At 39.8% G+C, this 22,849-nt stretch overlaps 1 protein-coding gene across 4 annotated transcripts in view; it reads right to left on the bottom strand.

The window, feature by feature from the left end:
* The window catches only part of TULP4 (TUB like protein 4), a 161,162-nt gene that overhangs the window by 44,450 nt on the left and 93,863 nt on the right, over window positions 1–22,849 (bottom strand). For all 4 annotated transcript variants that reach the window (XM_061378227.1, XM_061378229.1, XM_061378228.1 and 1 more), the window contains 2 exons: window positions 10,374–10,502; window positions 9,898–10,059 (listed from right to left, as the gene is read on the bottom strand). In XM_061378227.1, the coding sequence (XP_061234211.1) occupies window positions 9,898–10,059; window positions 10,374–10,502 (291 nt within the window). The remainder of the gene's footprint in view (window positions 1–9,897; window positions 10,060–10,373; window positions 10,503–22,849) is intronic.

Genomic DNA, 22,849 nt, shown 5'->3' with positions numbered 1-22,849 from the left:
TCTGCAAAAATGCTAATAAGGCCAACTGCGCTTGCATTGTCAGAAGATGCTGAGCAGTTCAAGGAAGCTGAATTAGTTCTATCTGCCCTGATTTAGCTGGCTGGACAAACATTAGTATTCATGATATGAACAGCCTTCACAGTTGTCATCATAATGCCATCATACTAATAGAGATAAATCTCTATTGCTGATTCAAAATTAACCGAACTATAAATTGGTTCATAGACAAAATGACAGCTCAACCTTCTATTTATGCAGGTAGGCTTAGTAACATAGGAAATACATGGAAAATAATTGCCTTTAAACATTTTCTTTCATTAGCCTAACAAAAAAAATGCCAGTCTTGCAAAGGCTGAGTTACAACATTTTACAGTCCATTAGCTGTGATATTAGCATTTTGAATTCCTTACCGTTTCTCCATCACAAGGTAGGAGACACTGAAGCAATTGCCTCTTAGAATACATTAAAAATTGAAAGTTTGTTTTTTGTCAGTGTGGTATTTGTGGCTTTCCTTCTTTCTACCTCAAAATGCAAAGGGAAAGAAAGAGAGAACCAGAAAGCGGGAGACAGCTGCTCTCCTGCTAGTACTTTTATTTCCATTAAAAATTCAGCCATTGTAAAATGATTTCTTGAACTGACACAAAAAGACTTCACCACAATTCACACACAAGCTCAGGGGGGAAATACTATGTTTTCTTTGACTGCCTTTATGTCTGAAACAGCTAAGAAAAGTCTTTGTTTCCTTTGGACATGAGGAGTTACCAGCCCCACGCATGGATGATACACCACAAGATCATCCAGCTAACTGTATATATACACAGCAGTGAAATTCTCATTTGAGGCCGTTAACACTTTCAAAAGCAGCACTGGTTTAATTACCTACTTTCAGGCTTGTTCCCTCTCTCTCTTACAAAGTCCATAAGGTCTAGAAAACTATTACAAAGCAGTTGAAGTAAATACATTGGAGGAACATCTGTGGCTTTTAACATGGACAGGACTCCAAGTGTGGATCACTGAGCCCCCACAGTGGAAGTACTCTGGAATGCTTTTTCAAGCAGCACTACTGTTTTCTCACTAAACTTTGCCAGAAAGTGCACACTTGTCTATGAAAACACATATTCTTCACGTATATCCAACTATATACGGCGGCAAAAACAACTGTTTGGTACTGTTAGGTGGGAAAAAGCAGTCAGTTTTAACAACAACCACTCAATCAAGCGAAGAAGTCAACTGATACACTTGGCAGTCTTCTGCATTGTTCCCAAGCCAGGTTTCAGTTATTTCCTGAAAGATATGTTGACTGCTGAAGCTAAAATTTCCTTCAGAGTTTGAGAAGTCTGAGTTTCTTTTTGGGTTTTGTGGTTTGGTTTTTTTCCTAACTGAAAACGGTATTCCTTAGCAACAAGGATTGCACTCTCGACCAGTGAAAATGCAACACAAAGCAGCTTAGAAGCAATGTCCTTGCTGTTTTGAATTTCATGATAGAAAATTGAGAAGCTCCTGGGTTAAGCTATATGCTAATAGCTGCCAGCCTCTCAACTTCTGCATTCTCCTTCTAAGTCTTGGGTGCTGGCAGAGAGGGGAAACTCAGCTTGGTCAGGAAATATGAAGAATGGGTGAGGTCAAATGTAACTGAGTCAATATTGAGATAGGTTAACTAATAAACTGTTACCAGAAGAGGCATTGAAGAAGAAAGACTATCCTCCTAAAAGCAAGGAAGACAGGGAAGGATTAATCCCTTCTCAGCCAATGCAGTTGCCAATGTCTGAACACTGACAAGAAACTGGCTCCTGGACAAAGATCAGAGAGCTCAAGTGGAATCCACACAGGATGAAATGCTGATGGGAAAGGTCTTGGAGAATAAAGAGGTATTGCTCCCACTTTCCATTGGCATACTATCGCTTTTGTCAAAAAATCATGTCATATCACTTTCCAGAAATATCACCTCTCATCTGCAATTTACTGTGAAACTTGGCCACCTTGTTTTCCCAGAAAAGACCCAGCACAGAAATCCACAAATCTTCTCTGGATTCAGTCACTTTAATCCTCCTTCCTTGCACCAAGGTTTCAGACTATTCTCAGGCTTGAACACATCTGATCCAAGTTCAAGACCTCATTTAGCTCCTTACTTGTCTTTGTCTTACTACACTTCCAAAAAGTCGATGGATCAAGTCCCTGTGATAATAAAGTTTACATCAGCCACTCTGGCAGCTACATTTCTTTTGAACTGAACAGACCACAAAGCTCTGGATGAAACAAAAGGGCCCTGGGCCGAGGCATTCTCAGCCAAGTGGCTTTGGCAATGGAATAACATAGACTGTTTCTGAAAAATGCTGTAAAGCCTTAAGAGCTTGGGGGGGTTTCCCTCTCTAAGAATTCCAGTCCCACTCACATGCCCTCTCCTGACCAATGCAAAATCTGAACAAAAAAATTAAAGCGATTTTCCTACCTTACATACGACTTCTTATAAAGAAAGCTGCTTCATGCAAGAGGATCCATGTTTTTTCCTGCATTGCCTCAAAAGTAGCCTAGGTATGTGCTGCTGTTTTCCACAGGTGCACTGCAAAACCTCGTTCTTATTATCTGCCTCAAAGCATAACCCAGAGCTTTTCAGAAACACAGTTTCAAGTAACTACTTCCTGTCCCAAAGAACTAAAGACTTCAGGCTATATGAACAAACGTTTCTGTAGGAGTGCCAGCAAGGTTAGAGGAGAGGCAAACAACTTCTTTTTTCCTGACACTTCACACACAGAGACTAGTCGTGTTGCTGTTTGTGCTCCTCTTTGCTGACTCAAACACTGACACCCCAAAAATGCAAAACAACATTGGGTATAAAAATGCTAAGTAGACACATTAACTGATCAGCACGAGTCTTCAGCTCTCCCTTCACCTCTGGTTTGTCACTGCCATTGATATCCTTCCTTTCTTGAGGGAAGGGAAGATGTGGTAGAGTGCAGAGCTTAACAAACCCCATATTCTGATCCACCAACATAAGAATATTGCAACCTATCTTAGCATCACATCAGATCAAAGTGAAGAGTTATACACTTGAAGGTGATCTGTGTGTCCCAGTAGACTGCATCCAGGGGGATGCAGAAATCCATTCAGCCATTTGTTTTTCACAGTAGCAAACATCAAAATACCCTGTCTACAAGGATAAGCAAAACATTAAAACAGTTGTATTACTCCTTTCAGACAGAGTCATAAAGGGGAAAACTTCTTTGCAAGAGTCATCTGAAACAATGTTGACATGAAACACTGTGGGAGCTACTATGATGCTGTCAGCCCATAAACATCCCCTATGTTACAGCCCTCATGACTGGAACAAATGGCATCATCTTATCAGCTCTCTTAGCCTCTTGCCTCTACAGGCTGGATGAAGAGCATCAAGGGAAAGATTAGGCAAGACACAGATGAAGCAAGTGGGAAGAAGAAAGCACACTGAAGCATCACCTTGTTGCTTCGCTCCTTCCAATTACTGGCTCAACAACTGCGCAGTATCAGCTAGGATTTCTGGCAGGAATAATCAAGTCTGGAATAAATCTGCAGAGATGACACAGCTCCTGAATCTGTGGGTGAACCCCTGAGGCTCCAAAGAGAATGTGCCCTTGTTCTCTACCCTCTCCAAAAGTCAAGGCAAAGCCTATGAAGTCCTCCTCTGAGTAGGGAAATCTGCAGTGTAGCTGCTCACTGTTAGTGAGAAAAGGAGAGCACAACTAAAAAGAAGCACACTTCATCGTGATATTTAACTCTTGCCTTCTTCTTGGACGACATTCTGTCATCAGAATGATGCAGGAAAAAGGCAAAGGAAAGACAATGCTAATAAAACTATGTATAGACACTAGGGAAAAAAACAACAGAGAAATCCATTATTTCAGAAATAGCTGCATAATGGAGCTTTAAAACAACATAATGAAAAGAGATGGGAAAAAGAAAGATTAACTAGCACTTAAAGTCCACATTGCTTTTTCACACAAAATCTGTCTGTCAATATTATGTGTCATCATAAAAATCAAGTCATCAAGCAAAAAACAAAACCAAAGTGTTACTGGCTAACAGCATGTATAACCATATAGAACAAGAATACAAAGTCTACGCAAAAACATTTAAACTTTTAAAGTATATATAAAGCCCCACGTATTTTGTCTATAAAAGGATAGTCTACCATAGGATAGTAAACATCCACAGAACCCTTAGCACAAGCAAGCAGAAACCATTAATTTTAATAGCAAGTCTGCCACAAAGATTTGAAATGCTTCTAAAAATAGTCCAAAATATTAAAGGCAGTTAAGCTGTGGTGGGTTTTGTTTATCTGTTTGGTTTATATAACAAGTGGATTTATCTTGAAAGACAACTGACGTCTCTTTCCCGTCCTCTTTTAGCATTTTAATAGTGCTGCTCAATTATGCAGCATGCAATGTTAAAATCCTTACATGCGATTTAACCATTGTCTACAGCCCTTGTGGTTTGAATAAACAGCCTAGTTAATTAATGACACTTCTTCAATGCTATAAAAAGCCTCTAGCCATTTTTCCCAGTAATCTGAGTAATTCATCCATCAATAAAAGTCTTTCAGTTCTTCCTCAAAGACTGTACCTTACAGTGCAATTCCGAGCATCCCTAGTCACTGTAAATATAAGTAATTTGATATTCTCTGCACGCAGAACTAAGGATGCATTTTTATATGTTAAGACACAAAAATACAGACATTCCCTGGCATTTTAAAGGCTCCTTTATGTGAACCTGTAAAGATCCTGCATAGGGACAAGAAATATTCTAATAAAGACCAAAGCCATTGCTTACACTTTCAAATTTAACAGGCTGTATTTTTTTTTCATTTCGTCCTTCTTTCCATTCATAATAATTAAGGTAAATATTTGCCTTCCCTATATTGCCCCAGTTGCCTGTTTGTAGCTCCCTTTCATCATTCTGTCAACTCATTAGAAGGCTATCTTCAAGATTTTTTTTCCACACAGCTAGATGTCTGAGCATAATTAAACTTGATCAGTGTGACTACCACAGTAGCAAGGACTGCCTGAATCATGCTTGACTGAGACAGTAGAGTGAATGGAAGCACAAACTCCTCCTTTCAGAGCTACAGGTGATGAGAAGACATACGTCAGAAGATGACATCATGGCCCAAACAGATGCAATACTTCCAAATGTTTACAAATTCCTTATTTTTAAGCCATGTTCTGGAAGCTAGGTGAGGCTACCTTCCATGTTTTCATCTTAGAATTGTTCAGAACAAGTATTTCCAAATACGGTACCAGCACATAGATCCCATCAAACTACACTGCTGAACATAGAAAGTAGTATGCATCCCCTTCTTCATGGGAAAAATCCTTTCTGGGTGCTGGGCTTCACCCTGAAGCACTGCAGGCAGGGTGCTGCAGGCAGGGTGAAGGAGCTGAAGCCTGCCCCTGCCTCGTGCCTGTCAGGTAAAAGGATGCTGAAGCATCTGTGGTTGCCAGGGGAGTAGGGATGGCAAGGACTGGGAGCAGGAGTGAATAACAGCACAGAAACAGCCTTCTCATACAGCTATTGCAAACTACAAAACATTAAAGAAACAAGCAAACAAACAACATCCAGACCTCCCACCCCCCTGTGTTTTGAGACAGCTGTTTCATCTGCTACAGGTCTCATAGTTTTCTTCCAGCGTCTTGTAAGACCCGGCAGTATACACAGTATCTGTTCCTAACACAGTGCTGCTTTTCTCTTCCACCATGAGCAGAATTTTGTAGGATTAGACACAGAACAGGCTAAAATTTGGGGCCTGTATTTACACATTCTTAGCACTAATGCATGAAACATTGCGATGGGACCACACACAGGAATTAATGTTGTACCCAGCAGGATGCAAATCAAATTAGGTAACTGCTTGTATGCCTATTTTCAGAGCAAACAGAAGGAAGCGTGTGGGCAAAGTTCACATGTACATGTAGTCTGTCATGTCCTGGCCAGTCCCTGAATTCCCACAAAAAAAAGCTTGCAACAGGAAAGAGGAGGGGGGAATATAGATATGGGTTGTTACAACTGTCAGAAAAGCCTAGTAACTTACACTAGATAAGATACAGGGAACAAATATAGATTAATAGCATCTCTTGGGATATCCACGAATTAAATTCTTTCTTTTACATCAAGGCTTCCCTCTACTGAAGAGTGATTTCCTTCTGATTCTTCTTTTGCACATGGAAACAACAACCGAAACATCAGTGAAGTTCAGGGAGTTACACTATATTCCTATAAACAAGAGGATAATCAGACCCCTCTACAGTTTTCACCCAGTTCTTGTGACTCTGTGCCTTTCCCCATCATGAATGGAGATAAGCCTCTTTACTAGGTAAAATCTGGGAGAGGAGGATGGCACAAAGGCAGATAGAAAAATATCACTGAGCTGAGCAAGCCCACAGGAGGGGACATGAAGCACTGGAAAGATATTTTATATGATTTGTGGGCTTAGGAAAAATCTTCAATTACTTATTGACATTGCTTGTATAATGACAAATAAACCCTTTGGCAAGCCAAATCTTCAGTTTTTTCACTTGCGAAGTCATTCAGTTTACTTTGTATGTACACTCTCTCTTTGGAAACAAGCGTGGAATGACACCACAGAACTGTCTCAAGACAGGGTACAGTATTCCTTGATATTTCAAATTTACATTTCACCTCAAACATACTTCTCATCCCTACATGATCCTAGATGAGTCTTCTCACCAGAAAAATACTTCTCATGACCCTGAGGAAGCAGGCTCTACTACAGTTTCTTGTAGCCCTAAAAAAAACAAACAACATTTCAAAACACTGAAAGGAAGGACACAGTCCTGCAGAGTCTTCCTGTTGTGTGTATTTGCTTATTATCCTCAAGAGGCCATTGGTGTAACAAGGTTCTCTGCCTTGGCCAGACATGTGCTTGGTTATACTGTACAGGAGCAGGGAACACCTAAATGAGGAAGCTACAGACACACATTGAAGTGAGAATATTAACTCTAGTCCTCTACAATAAATACGCAGAACCACAATCACAAGGCCTATATCTTGAATTAGCTGAAGAAGCTCACAGCTTGAAGTCCAGATTCGGGACCTGGTTCTGACCATAGTAAAAATCTGCCAATGACCTTTACAAGAAGATCATCTGATGACATATGATGCTAAGTAAGAAAGCACTGCAGTCAACCAGGTTGCATCAACTGCCCTATCACTCAAGATCAGTTCGTCCCCAGAAGATACGGAGAACTCAAGAGATCCTGAAAACACCAGAGCTGCAAGAAGAATGATACCACTCTTCCTACAGGAAAATGCAGAATACTTGCATATAGTATTAATAAAATCAGCCAATAACTTCATAAGGGCAAAGTGCATGCCAAATCAGTTAAAAGATACAACTATATGCTCAGTCTCAGCAGGACTGTGCTGCAGCCTTGCCATCTCTCTAGTTCTCATCCCATGTTTAGGCTCTTAAAAGACCTTGGGAAGCATTAACTATGGAGGTTGAACCACAGGTGACATCAGCCAGTACCTCAGGTGCATTACTTAGAAGTCTGAGTCAATGCAAAATGAGGACACAAACCCAGAGGCCACACATATCCTATCAAACAAGACAGAACTGGCTGATAATAACGTAGCTTGAACCGTTTCTCGCCTCCAACAGAAAGACGGTAGTAGGAAATTACCCTCCCCTGTGGCAGAGATGCCACAGAGCTGTGGTGAGGAGTGTCGGAGGTAATAGCCTACTGGTATTGAAGAGACAGGTAGGAGAAAAGATGGAAGATGAAACTTGAGGAAAAGAGGAGGACGGATGCAGCAGGGGGTTGAGAGAGAAAGTTAAGAGAACTGAAGAGTGAGGTAAACAGACTACAATGAGCAAACTTTAATCAGGATGATAGAAAACGGATACTGAACAATACATTCCCCGTGGAAATTTAACTTTCCAGGTTGTGTTAAAAGGTCATGGGATGTTTTCCAGAAATACTTCTATTAGCAATTTTCACAGTGCCAGAAAGGGGTGACAAAAAGAATAGTATGAAAATATAAACTTACATGTTGACATTTATCTTTCACTTGCTGTACTGACAAGTAGCTTACATTAGGCAACAGGGAAGATGCTGAACCTATTTTAGACTAGAATAATATTCTGATCTTACTTGCACAGTTACAAATCAATGGAGAAATTAGATCAGGAGGTAAGTTAGTAAGGGTATCCATTTCTGTATGCACTTATTTGTGTGTAATATATGCAATGTCCTGCCTCCCCCCCAGGACTGACTAGCTTGAATTGAGCATAGTCTCTTACTTAGTGCTTCATTAAATCATATGTCCTTGTTCGTCCAGAGGCAAATACATCTAAACACATTTCAGAAGACCACTTCTTTGCACCAACTCCAGAGAACAGTACCAAGATCCCTCGTCACTTAACATGCAAGCCCCACAGTTAGAAGACAATGCAGAGCAACATCAAGCTCTTAGCTGATTTTGGTCTCTATTTCAGTGAGTCGGTCAGCAGTAGAGTCTGTAACTCTGGAACTGGCCATTATGTTTCAATGTGCTTATCTGGATACTAACAAGTGTTCCCTGGAATAACCACTTATGAAGCATCCAGATTAGAAAAGTACAAACATATTGCCTAAATTGAATTAAAAGCAGTCAGTCACCCCAGATTACACACTCAAGTGAAGATATTTCCAAATACTGCAGCAACAACTGAGTATCACACAAATGGGGTAGCCTCATGTTTAAAACATAGGACTGAGAGCTATTAGATCTTAGTTTCTCCTCCTGCTTCTGCTTCTTGTCTCTCCCTCTTGTTCTTGAGTAAATTATTTATTTACAGTTCCTCAGATTCAAAAAAGAGGCAGTTAGGCTCCCTGGCTTTAAAGAGTAGTGTTACAATAATTAATTCATTATTCTATGCACAGCTCTAAAATTACGAGATGGCTGCTGTAAAAATGCATATTATTAGTGCTGTTTATTCCACTAGCAATTCCACAAATAACTATCTTGGATGGATTTATAGTATTCTACATTAAAGTCAGTGGTACCTTGGATCTTGAGCCAGCACCTTTTCATGGCAGTGTAAAAGGAAGGATGGAAAATAATCCAGTTGTGATCATAACACAGTCCCTCTCTGCACTATTCTACCCCTATAATTTCTTTCAGTAGTGTATTATACATACATTAACCATATTGGCAGCAAGCATTTGGAAGGAAAGACCATTCCAGTAAGCTCAACGGTGAACGGCAAAGGGCCATTGTAAAACCTACACATGAAACCAGCTAGTTGAAGCCCCATTATAAATGGTGATGTGATCAGTATCATATGCTTCTTTAGAAAAACAGTAAAGATTTTTTAACCGTATTTTTCAAAGCTCATCAAGTTTTTTTAGGCTCAGCAGTGGAAAAATGACCTTCTTTTGAATTTTGTTGTTTACATAAGGCTGAGAGGTGCCTCTGACACTCAATCAATTGGATCTGTTTGCTCATGTGAAGGCAAAACATAACCATATCTGTCACTGGAAGTGCTTTTGCTGCAAGTGTAGACTGGGCAGCTATACACAGAAATGACCAGTCAGGTGTTTACTAGTCTAGGCTGTATCTCTGCTCAAATGCAATTTCAAGACAGCTGTATCAAGAAATCAGTGAGAGAAATACAGATTCCGGCCTCAAACAACTAACTTTGAATAAGACTGCATGTGAATTGGGGTGAAAAGTGATGATAGGTAACTTGGTACATTACATATCTGCCTAATGAGAATGACAGGATTAATTAAATTTTTATCTGTGGGAGCACCAGTTCTGAGGGAAACTGTTCTTACAAAGTTACCGCTTAACAACCTTTTAAGAGATGTATTCTATAGCATATAAATGCAACACAATTAATACCTCTAAAAGCGCCATTACCTGTTGGTCATCTGGAGTCCATATGCCACAGGTGATCTGACTCTCCAAGTTTATTTCTGAAGACCAGTGTCTCTGTCCGCTGACTGAACCAACCAGCACAAATCCATCTCTATAGGAGATAAGTGCTTGAGTCCCATCATGGCTCCATGTAAAGTCGCTTACCTTAATATATCAAAGATAAGAAAATAGATATATGGGCCATATAGGATTTTTTTGTTGTTTTAACAAAAGGTAGCACTGCACAGAACTTGACAGGGCAACTATTAGCCCAGGTGCAGCTCTGACGTTACGGCTATTGGATAAAGCAACAGTCCCTGCAAAGTGTCTCTGCAACAATTCTTGCATATTCTTTAAAAAAAAAAAAGTTTCATTTTCTCCTGTTTTTTAAATGTATAAAGCACCTCTTCCTCTTTATTTTGCCTCTCAGGACTTGATGAGGACAGACCTCTTGACTGCAAGAAAACATGCATACCAACCTGTGCCCCACGATCATTCACAAGTTCCACCGACCATCTGCCTTCGTATTGTATCCAAACAAATATTCCTCCATCTGCATCGCAGGTTGCTAATTTCTGGAATGGTTCATTCCATCTCACCAGCACAACCTTAAAAGATTACAGACAAAACCAGCATTACCAAAACTGTGTGTTGTGCTAACAACCACTTAACAAGAACCAGTTAGTTAAACAATACTGCAAAACAGACATTGCCACATTTATACAAATCAGCAATTTTCAGCATAGCATTAGGTGCCTCTCAGGAACAGCTGGAATCATTTTGTCATGGCTGTCAGGAAATGCACCATCTCCCACCATCAGGCCTTTTTTGAAGGCACTGAATGTTTTCAGTAAAATCACACTCTACACTGGAATGCAAGACTTCATTACAGAAGCAGCTAACAGGACTATCCAACACTCTTCAATTATTTCCCCCACCATAATCTCAGAGACCATCAGACTGTACATCAAATCATCACCTCTTGCTGTCTTGAAATGAAGCTGCATGCACTGGTACCAGGTTGAATCTGAACACTCATATCAACAGCGATGTGAAAACAAAAATTGAGAGTCCCAAATTATTAAAAAATAGAAATTTCACAGCAAGGTTGCTTTGCTACTGAGTGTAGAAGGAAGACAAAGAGGTTTTAGACTCCTCTCTCTACATCAGAACTATCTGGGCTTTTCTGGAGAAACTAATCAAGTCTAAACCTACCAATTTGCTCTCTCATTTTTAATTAATATCAATTTAACAAATACAGTATCTCTTGAGACTTCAGTATAAAACTGAAAAAAGCATGTCATCCTAGCGCCTATAGCAGGAATTAGCAGCAAACCCATTTACCATCAGTGACTTTATCTTAAAAACCTTTTTTCCAAATTAGTTTGATTTCAGAAACATTCAGATATATATGGGATGCTTACACATACACAAGGAGATTCCCCCTAGCTGTTTTCATAGCATGATAGAATGGTTTGGGTTAGAAAGGACCTTAAGACCATTAAGTTCCAACCCCCCTGCCATGGGCAGGGATGCCTCATACTAGACCATGTAGCCCAAGGCTCTGACCAGCCTGGCCTTGAGACACAGCATATACAAACAGAGAAAACACGTATTAATCAATCAGTAAAGTGTTAAATTAATTACTTAGTGGGCATCCAGATCTAATAGTGCTTTTACATAAACAGATAATTAATCATCTAAAAGAGACAGAGAAGATATTCTTGAAATATAGTTTGCTTCCCACAGAGATGGACTGAGCGTCCTAAAGAGTCCAGTCCTAAGATGAGCTGTGAGTAGACAGACCCTCCATGCTTCACAATAAAATCAGCAGTCATTTTCAGAATTCGGATGTAAGTATGCATACACGAAACCTAAACTTGCAGCTGAAGAATATGACCTTACACTTACTTAGCGAGTGCTAGACCTATTCAGAGAGTCAAGGGTCAGAACTTCAGAACATTTGGATGAGTAGAGCTTGTCATCCTGAATTATCAACCTCCGAATCATCATACGACCACAAGCAAACTGTTTCTTCATGCATGCACAAAGATTAAGGGGAGAAGTGAGTATGACAAACCACCTCTCTGTTATTACACAGCTAAGAATCCCATTTAAGATTTTGCAAAAAACCACTTCTACTTGATTATAGTCTTGCAGCTGCACTCCAACTCCCTAGTCCTGTCCCCAGTCAGGTAGATTGTATCATGCCACTAGATGGATTGTATCATATATTGCTTGTTTTAAAAGAAATCTTTTTTTACTGGAAGAGCAGTAAATAAAATATTCCATCATAGCAATACACGCAGCTGTACTTTGGCAGAGATTTTGCTCTGTCCTTTCCACCTAAACAAGAATAGCACAGATTTGTCAAAATTTTGTTTTCATTTTGATGTAACTCCCATGCACAGAGCCATCATTTCATCCACCCTGAGGCAAAATGCAACAACATAACTGTACTTGCCAGTCATGCCTGACAATATTACAAAAGAAGTGAAGAAAATCCCGAGGATAACACTGAAATAGCTTCATCTTCAAAGGCTAGGAGCCACTAAGACTTATGATGACTATTAAGGAGTAGAAGGTACTTAATCACCACTAAAAACCAGACCTTTTAATGCTTAGACACTGCTCATGTTGGACATTCCATAGATCACACAGACCAAACTACTATAGAAAATGATGGAAAAAAAGATAATTATTCAAGTAACATGGTGGGGTTTTTTTTAGCTATCACCATCAAAGATGCTACTACCTGTTATAAAATAGCCCTACTTCATCTCGTGAAGATTTGAGACAGCATATGAATTTACAGATTAGCTGTCATGGTTTAAGCCCAGCCAGACAGCTTTCACTCACTCCACCTCCCCCCGCCCCCCCTTCTTGCCCTCCCCCTACTCCTGGAGGGACGGAGAAGAGAATCAGAAAGAATGCAACTCGCACGGGTTGAGATAAGAACAGTTTAGTAACTAAGGTATAACACAAATCACTACTGCTGCCACCAATAATAGTAATGATAAAGGAAATAACAAGGGAAGAGAATACAAGACCTCAGCACCAGCCGACCGATAACTCGCCCCCCCAGCCCGACCAAGCACCGACCAATACCTCCTCCAACCCTGCAGTCTCCTAGCCCTTCCGGGTAACTCCAGTTACATCCTGGGCATGACGTGCTGTGGTATGGAATACCTCTTTGCTCAGTTTGGGTCAGGTGTCCTGTCTCTGCTTCCTCCCGGCTTCCCTCCTCCCTGGCAGAGCATGAGGCTCACAAAGTCCTTGGCCAGACCAAAGCATCAGTGTTATCAGCTCTGTTCCCAGCCCGAAAGTCAAAACACAGCACTGCACCAGCTACCAAGAAAGAGAAAAAGGACTGCCACTGTTAAACCCAGGACATTAGCCATACCAGCTCACTTAATTGTACAAATTATGGCAAAGTGACAACAGTTACCTTGATGTAATTTGTCTCTTTCCTATTTTAAATAAGAATCTTGTTAAAACTTGAAGATATCTTTTGATTCAAATTCTGTACAACCTGTTTTTTCTTCAGATTAAACATCCAAGCATATATTTGTATGTAAACAAGATTAAGTAAAGCCTCCCTCCCTCCGTCCCAATTACATAAAAATTGTAACTTCCAAAATAAAAATCACAGATGAAAATAAACCAATGATTTTATATGCCTTCTGATAACAGCCTCATAAGGAAGCAAATCTGTAATTTGAAAATTCAACTTCTTTAAACACAGAGCAAATGTTATCATTTTATGAGGTCATTTTAAAGATGCTTCCAGCATTTACATTTAACATCTGACTACAGGTGTTGAGTCCACAGCTACTTCAACTATTTCCAATTTCATTTTAGACACAACATACTGAAGCAGAGAAAGAAAGGAAGAAGGATTGCCCTAAGTATTAAGATGACTTTTGGCTTTTATGTTGGCTAAAATGTAAAGCATATGAAAACATGCCCCATTGATAGCACACTTAAATAATGCATAAGCTTGAATTATCCCTCTGCAAAGAGGAATTTTATTGCTAACTCATAAACGCAAAGATATCATTACTTTCACTAAGAGCTTCAACTCACAGGGGACTGATTTTTACTTCTGCCTTTACTGTTCTCTGCTTTCTACTTAGCATCTTCACACAAGTGCTGAAGAACTAAACTGTTTTGTATTGAAAGACCAAAAATGTTGGTATGCCAGAGAAAGTTGTCTGTGACCTATCTGTGGTCCACGAAGTTTCCATATATTGCTTGATTATTTTGGTTCATTTATTATTTGTTTGTTTTTAAATACTATAAAAATCACAAATTGTGTTGCATCCCAGACATTTATCAGCTTCTGAACTGCTATCTCATACAGGAAATGATCTCCCATCAATAAAATTTCAGGAACTCCTGGCCTAATATATTAAGTACATTGTAAACAACAATGTATTGCACCCAAACAGGATGCTTTCCATGAAGTTCAATGAGCTTTTACATCAGGGTCTTTGAGCTCCTTTTTATATTTTTTTATTTTCCTTCCAGTCAAAAATGTTGTGCTGTTATTACATCTTACGAACTTCAGTACATAATTATAGTTTTTGAACCACAGTTACTTCCCCGTGCTTCTTATCCTCACGTATGCTCCATTTGGAAGAGGCCTAGTCTTGTGGCAAGGAAACAGCTGTACACAACAGACACTAATTTAATTTTTGTTATGCTTGTAAATTTCCATTTTCATTCACTATTGCTTTTTGGTCCACTGATGCAAATAACAAAACAAAGTCCAATCAAACTCTGGCCTGGAAGATCATCACATTTCTTTGAAAGACACTGCCACAGAAAGACCATCATGCAGCTAGCAATGATATTATTTATTAAAATCTTAGACAAGAAATTCTGAGTAACTGCCATCTTTGGGGTAGCAAATATGTGATTTATGACCTCTTCCCAACAGAAAACAGGTTTGGTAATTCCACAGAATCGCAGAATCAGCCAGACTGGAAAAGACCTATAAGATCATCAAGTCCAACCATTACCTCACGACTGGCAAGACCACCACTAAATCATAATCTCTGAGGGCCTCATCTATATGGTTTTTGAACACTTCCAGGGACAGTGAATCCAGAAATTCCCTGGGCAGCCTGTTCCAATGACTCATCACCCTCCCTGTGAATTTTTTCCTAATATTCAATCTAAACCTCCCCTGACACAGCCGGAGGCTGTTACCTCTTGTCGTGTCGCTTGCTGCATGGGAAAAGAGACCTCCTGTCAGGTAGCTGTAAAGAGCAATAAGGTCCCCCTTCAGCTTTCTGTCCTCCAGGCTAAACAACCGAACTAAACAACCGAAGTTCCCTCAGCTGCTCCTCTCAGGACTTGCTCTCCAGCCCCTTCACCAGCTTGGTTGCCTTTTTCTAGTCCCTCTATGTCTGCTCCAGCACCTCAATGTCTCTCTTGTTGTGAGGGGCCCAGAACTGAACACAGCATTTGAGGTGTAGCTCACCAGCCATTACTGAAATCCTACCTCTGTAGTTCCTAAAACATACAGTATATAATTGCTATAGAGGCAAGGGACAAACATCTAAGAAAACTAAATGGGTAAATAACTAGGACAGTTGGTTCCTGGAGTTCCATGTCAAATTCAGATAGATTTATTACTGAAACACTGTAGATAGTCACAGTGAGTCTTTTTTTTTTTTTAAATCTCTGATCCTCCATCCATTTTACTGAGGAGGCATAAGCTCTGAAGAGAGGTCTTCTCCAGCATTCCTTTTCACATATGCTATGGAGATGTGCTTGCAGACAGACTTTCACAGCAACAGAGTGTAGAGAATACTTGATCGCAACTATCTGAGTACAGCACAATTTGCTACATCTGGAGAGTCACGTTCCCTTATCTGGCATGAGCATTTCTGAAACTACAAGTAGCTAGCCATCTTTGCAGGGTGCACAGGATGTGATGCATTGTAACTCCATTGAGCATTTACAATACTGAACAGCCTACAGAATTGCTGGCCTTTTTTCCCTCCTTAAAAAAAATAAATAAAATCATACCACATTTCTAATGCTATGGAAAGTGCTGATGTGAATCCACCTTCCAAGCAGTGATGGCAAAAGACCTAACTGTTCCTAGAAAGAAACAGAAAAACTAATAAAGGAGATTAGGCTATTGCCTACAGTAGCAGAGTACAGGACAGTCTATCTGAAGGCTTGTTCCTATCCTGTGCTTTTTTAGGAAAGTACTTATGTTTTTAATGGGACATATAAGGGTTGGAAAAAAGCATTGGAAAAGGGAACTGGACAATCTACCTCAGATCACTGAGCATCACCTATCTGCTGTATCAAGCAATCCTATCATGCAATCCCTAATAAGCAGATTGAACTTAATTCATGGTTTCAAGTACAGAGAAATATGTGCATACATACATATGTGGCACACATTATGGTTTATTAATGGCAACAAAGATGAAAAGATGTAAATATATAAAAGAAAAAAGAAAATGTATAGCAAGGAATAGAAATGAAACATAAAAGTAAAGGGACCAGAGAAACCACTAACCACCTTGACTTGCTCATTACAGAGATAAACACATACAATATGTACACAAATTATACACATGTAACATGGGTGTGTGCATGAACACACATCCCTATTAAATCCCTGCAGAAACTGTGCCAACTTTGTACATTTGCTGACTTTAGTTACTTTACTAAAGCTATTTCTTGAACTAAAATGCAATTTGAAAGCAACAACAAGTGTTCAGAATAAGAAGGAGGGTTGCAGTTAAGAAGCTGTTGCTTTTCACTATACTTCCCCTATAACCAGTGCTTGGTTCTAAATGGTTCTGATTATGTTTAGTTCAATGAAACATAAAGTTTAACTATTTTGAAAATATTAATGTTTTTAAAATAAAGGCAAATCAAGTTTGTCTCTACTAATTTCTTATGCTGCAGATTGTTTGCAATTGTTCTTACTTTCAACTTCACTTGTGACCCTCATTTCTTGAAAGACAATAATGTGAGGATAATTCTCTCCATTCAAACTAATGTAATCCTGCAGACAAAGAGCATCATATTAAGCATTTTTCCTACTAATAACACTAGACAAAAAATCAGCAGACAGGGCAGACAGCTAGTTTGCACACCCATCTTCCTCTCCTACTTGTCTTACGTTGCATTCTCCAATGATATGCTTGCTGCCTCTCCCATACCTGCAGAGCTTTGACTTTTTGTTTCCAGTGACATTACACATGGGTTTACTTACAGAGCTGTCTGTTTCCAAGGTACAATACCCATCAAGGAATCATCAAGAAGAAACTACTCCTATTAATGACAAGCACTGTGCTGCAGCTAAAGATCAGCAAATTTATAATAGTGTCTGCATTTCTTGAGGAAAATCTGCCAATTCACAGCAGGGGCTTCACGTTACATAGTTGGTAAACGAATGGTGAATGAGTTCTGGGAGACAGAAAACACTGCGCAAATCCTTCACTGTTTCTTTTGTCCAAATAATAAGAAAATAAACTTTTCATGGAAGGACTGGAGTGGCCTCCAGGTATCTCAGGGATGAATGTCCTTTAATAACCCTTACTCGTCCCACAAGAGAAGCTGCGGTCACTGGCGATGTGCGCCAATGGCATCGCAGCTGCTCACAGCTCCTGGAGGGTTCTGCTGCTGCCACGGGCAGCCCTTTACACTGCCACTTGTACATTAGAGGTCTGCTGATTTATCCCATGAGGCTACTTTTTCCTTGAAAAACATGTATTACTCTGCCAGCAGCTGTCATCTTGCTTTTTCTGCTCTTTGAAAAGGAGCTTCAATTTCTATAAATTCTATAAATGCTATTTAAACGAATATAACAACATTCTCGTGAGAGAGAACATAAAAGCTACTAACTATGGGGTTTTAAAGATACAAAAAGACCCATGTAAAGGCCAAATTTGAACAGCACTCCCCCCACACCTTTTTTTTTAAACTCAAAATCTGATTTCATGATAAAACATTATCAGTAAGCTAAGCATTACACCTGTGACACCTGGAGACCTAACTTTGCATGAACTGAAATCAGAGGTAAGGCTGGACCAGTAATAAGGTGCTGACCTTAACAGATCTGAAAAGTCCAGGTCCAACTCTGCACATTCTTGTGACTGCAGACTTCTCTGTGGCCTTCATGTGAAAACCTACTCCAAAGCAATTACATCCCTAATTCGAACACCTCAGGTAAGGGTCTAAAGTTAAGTACAGTGTAGGAATACATTAGAAGCTCTGTGCTGTTTTGTTCAATATGCTTGCTCTACTTCCCCACCCCCACCCCCTTTCTCCTTAGCATTTGTTTTCATAGTCCTAAGAGCTTGCATTATACTGACAAAGACTCGGATCATCTGCTCAGCTGCAGAAAGAGAAAATGCTAGGTAGAAGCAGTGCAGTTGACCAGCAATAACCCTCTGAGTTATTGCAGGGGAGGTAACCATTTACCCAGAGCTCACTCTCTGTGTGAGCGGCTGGTACCCTCTGCAAGTAACAGTGTGGTTTGCTCACCCACTAGGAAGAGTGTTGATGCTTCCCAGCAAGTTTTGTCTATTTGCTTTGCAAATGCATGCCACACATGCCTATATTTAAAAGGTGTCTTGAGTCTGGCACACATATATCTATATATATTCTGCCACATATACCTATTTTTGAAAGGTTTTATATGGTTGATACCCAATCCTCAAGGGAAGGCATTTCGACCTTTCAAAGCTTTAGGTGATGATTCTGGCAAATAGGCAACTGCAAGGAAAATTTGTTTTGCTAACTACTTCAAGAGGAAATGTACTTAGTGCGAGTAAGATGTCATCTTAAAAATACCTAGACTGTCAACATCTCACTGAATACATTTAGGAGCCTTGACAGTAAACTGCCAAGACAAGGACACAGAAAGGCTCTAAAGCTTTACAAATCTTCGTATGTTCCTCAAGTCATGCACTTCATTTTAAGAAATACATTCCCAAATTCTATTAATCCCAAGGATTTGCCATGTAACCATTTTATATGTTCACAGAACACGAAACACACCATCTGATTACCTACCTTAGAGGAAAGTACCCTCAAAACCCCTCACAGGTACCAAAGAAGCAGCATTATGCTCCTACAAATGAAGTGGCTCACAGGGCCAGTTCCAAAGAGATTACTCTTTTCACTTTGGAAAAAACACATTTCATTGTGGCTTCGAAGAACCGTAGTTGTAGCGAACATTAAAAAAAAAAACAAAACCCAAACAAAAAACAAAAACCAACAACCCACCACAAAATAAAACAAAACCCAGAAATAAGCTGTATCCAAACTGTATCAGACAAATGTGTTTGGGCAGCTGAGAATCTTTGACAGGTCACTTGTCAGCACTGGAAATTGCACGTGAGAAACAGAAATGACAGGTAACATGAACCTTACGTGGATGATAAGATACTGGTATCTGGTTACCAGTCCTCATTTGAATGTATTTCTTAAATGTCCCTTCTAGGACTATTAAGGAAAATAGTTGGGTGCAATCTGAAGGAAAAAAAATAAGGCATAAAAAGAGTGAAGGCCTGAAGTCAATCACCCATATGCAAAGATATCTGCAAGCTATATTCTTAGAAGGGGAACAGGTGGAGGTCTGCTCATCTCTCATCTCACAGACAACAGAGTGACAGTGATACCGAGTATGGTGTGCTTCTGAATCCCTTCCCTTCACAAGGATGCTTAAGCCCCAAAAGCTCTTTTACAGAAAACCTTTTCCACAGAAAAATCTTTTTTTAGACTTGTGCCATGCTCACTTCCTTTATAGCATGTACATTACTGCCACCATCTCCTATTGACAGTCTTCTTGTTTTTAAGCATCCCTGCAAGATACTTCTGTTTAATTGCCCATAGATACTCCCTAAAAGTGCAGAGGCAAGTCCAAGTTCACTGAAAATAAATCAGACCTGAATGTCAGTAAGGATGCAGAAAGGATAAAATAGTACTTTCACCACCTTCCTTACAGGAAGAAAGACTTTCCTTTGTTCTAGTTTCTATACAGATAAAAACACCATAATAAAGAAAGGAGAGATAACTATTATAGCTAAAGATGAACAACCATTTTGCGTTAATATCAAAATACCCAGAGCAAAATAGTTCCCCCTCTCAAATTGCTGCTGAGCACCATTAGAAAGGTCCACTGCTGTTAAAATTAAGACACATGCCATAAACTCTGCAGAGCTGGCAGTTCCTTGGGTTTGAGCATCTATGTCCCGCAAGAAAAAAAAAGCATCAGATTTAGAATTCTCTGGTATTTAGCCTATATTAAATTAAAAGTACATGAGCCTAATGCTCATTTCACGAAGGTCTGACAAAATGACGTTACAGATGGTATAAATCAGGACCATTTTACAACCTCCACATTTACATTTCACTTTTGGGCTGCATATAATAAGCTCAGTGTAAAATCATGTCAAACTTTAAAAACAAGAATAACACTCATTGACATCCACATATGCATCTCATCACCATATATGAATTTAAACACCATGAACATCTTTGTTAGAAGCTCCAAGGAGAGGGGGGAAGAAAACAACCAAAACACCCTACATAAGACAAATTTAAAAGTATTTCTTTTTGTTTGTTTGTTTTATTCCCCTGGCTAAAATAACAGAAAAATACTAGATGGAGAGACACAGACACCCTGTAGCAGAGCCTATGGTTTTTATTCTGCCTCTTCTTTTAAAAAATATGCAATCAAGGCCAAAATGCTGTTTGGAACCAGTTATTATACCCTTAAAAATGGATAACCAAATAATTATTAAAAAACAAAACAAAACAAAACAAAAAACAAAAAACACCCCAAAACCAGAGGAGACGGGATAACAATAAACACTAATGAAAACTCATGCCTGCCCCAAATGAACTAGTTCTACTCTGCTTTCTCAACAGCAGCTACTTAGGAATTCCTATAGTATCTTTGGACCTCGTAAATGCTAAAAATCTTGTTTGGAAATACCCTCAGGGTAATGAATTGCTGGAAAACGTCAGTGAAGTGACTATGACAGAGCTGCCCTCCCTTGTATTCAATCTTCCCAGTTTGGTGGCTAAAAATTCCTGATGAAGTGTTCACGTAGTAGTGAAATATAGTTTCATAACTTTTCATGTATATATGCATGCACAAGAACAGTCAAGAAAAAAAATCACCTGCAGTACTAGGAAGCTTTAACAGAAACTCATAAAATGTATCATAGATGTTATTTTATAGAACTGTGCTAGTTAACACACACAAAGGAAGCAACCCAAGATCTTCACCTTCTGGTGTCTATTCTGAGAAGTGCCAGAAAAATAATGGTGTCTCATGACCACACACTGGTCATGAATCTGCCCATATTGAGTATAATTATGTCTGCCTGCATCAAATATACTAAGGTAACAAATAATTTTTTGCCTGTCAGACACAACTCATAGAGCACTGCAATTAAATACCATTATTCCAGTTACTGATCATCTCCATTAGCATTTGTCAGAAACTGAGCAATGACTCTCCTGACGATCTTACAGGGTAGACTACAACTTAGCTTGCACCTGCTTAGCTGAAATCACTGTAACGGTCTCTCAAACAAGTCTTATGAGGGACCTGATTGCAGCACAAGCATTGTGCAAGTCCTCTCCACAGAGATGAACTTCCCCCATTACTGAATTGCAGTAAAAGCTTGATTTTCATCAGTGATGTAAACAGTAAGGATCTTAAAATTCAGTGGCAAAAAGTGTTGTCCAAAAATTATTATTTCTCTGATGGCTATAAATACTTCAGCCTTAATTATTCTTTTAGAACACAAGAAAGTAAAAATAATCTAAACTTCAGGAAGAGAACAGATCAGCCCTTCAAATCTATTAACATTTCCCAGGTGATAACACCTGTGCATTAACCTAATTAAGGTGAGTTATAAGGCAGACTGCAGACAAATGGTAGAGCCAGGCATTTCACTGTTCAAGTGGGATTACTGTACTATCACGAATTCCCAAAGAAGTACTCAACTACTGTTATCTTGATCATCAAATCCAAATGTAAGACCTCTGTCTGCCACTCAGTTGTACAACACTGCTGGTCATCTGAGGAACATTGGTGACCGTAAATTACTCACAGAAACGGAGAAAAGAAAGCATTTGCATAATCTTTATTGGACTGCCTGGACTGGCCTTGCATGACTCAGAGAGGCTTCCCTAATCCTTGTGTGAGAATGATGAATGATGCTGTGACCAGTCTTGTTCAACATCTTTGTCGGTGACATGGCCAGTGGGATTGAGTGCGCCCTCAGCAAGTTTGCTGATGACACCAAGCTGTTACGATTGTATGAATTTCCACCACATTACTTTGCAGAGGTAGGATGCATTCTTGAACTTCTACCACAAGGCCACTACCGGAACACACATGCTGCCCCGAGTGGGTTTATTTTAGATCACAGAATCATAGAATAGGGTTGGAAAGGACCTTAAAATCATCTAGTTCCAACCCCCCTGCCATGGGCAGGGACATCTCACACTAAACCATCTCACACAAGGCTCAGTGTTCATCCCTGGCCTTGAACACTGCCAGGGATGCAACACTCACAACTTACCTAGGCAGCACATTCCAGTGCATCACCACCCTCACAGTAAAGAACTTCTTCCTTATATTCAATTTAAACCTCCCCTGTGTAACTTTTAACCCATTACCCCTTATCACTACAGACCATAATGAAGAGTCCTTCCCCAGCATCCTTATAGGCCCCCTTCAGATACTGCAAGGCTGCCATGAGGTCTCCACGCAGCCTTCTCTTCTCCAGGCTGAACAGCCTCAACTTTTTCTCAGCCTATCTGCATATGGGAGGTGCTCCAGTCCCCTGATCATTTTCGTGGCCCTCCTCTGGACTTGCTCCAACAGTTCCATGTCCTTTTTATGTTGAGGACACCAGAACTGCACACAATACTCCAAGTGAGGTCTCACAGG

The sequence above is a fragment of the Neopsephotus bourkii genome, unplaced genomic scaffold, assembly GCF_033783945.1.
Source record: "Neopsephotus bourkii isolate Nb327-2 ecotype Australia unplaced genomic scaffold, CSIRO-AGI_Nbou_v1 NB_1765, whole genome shotgun sequence".
Lineage (NCBI taxonomy): Eukaryota > Metazoa > Chordata > Aves > Psittaciformes > Psittacidae > Neopsephotus > Neopsephotus bourkii.
This window is presented reverse-complemented; position numbering and strand designations above follow the sequence as displayed.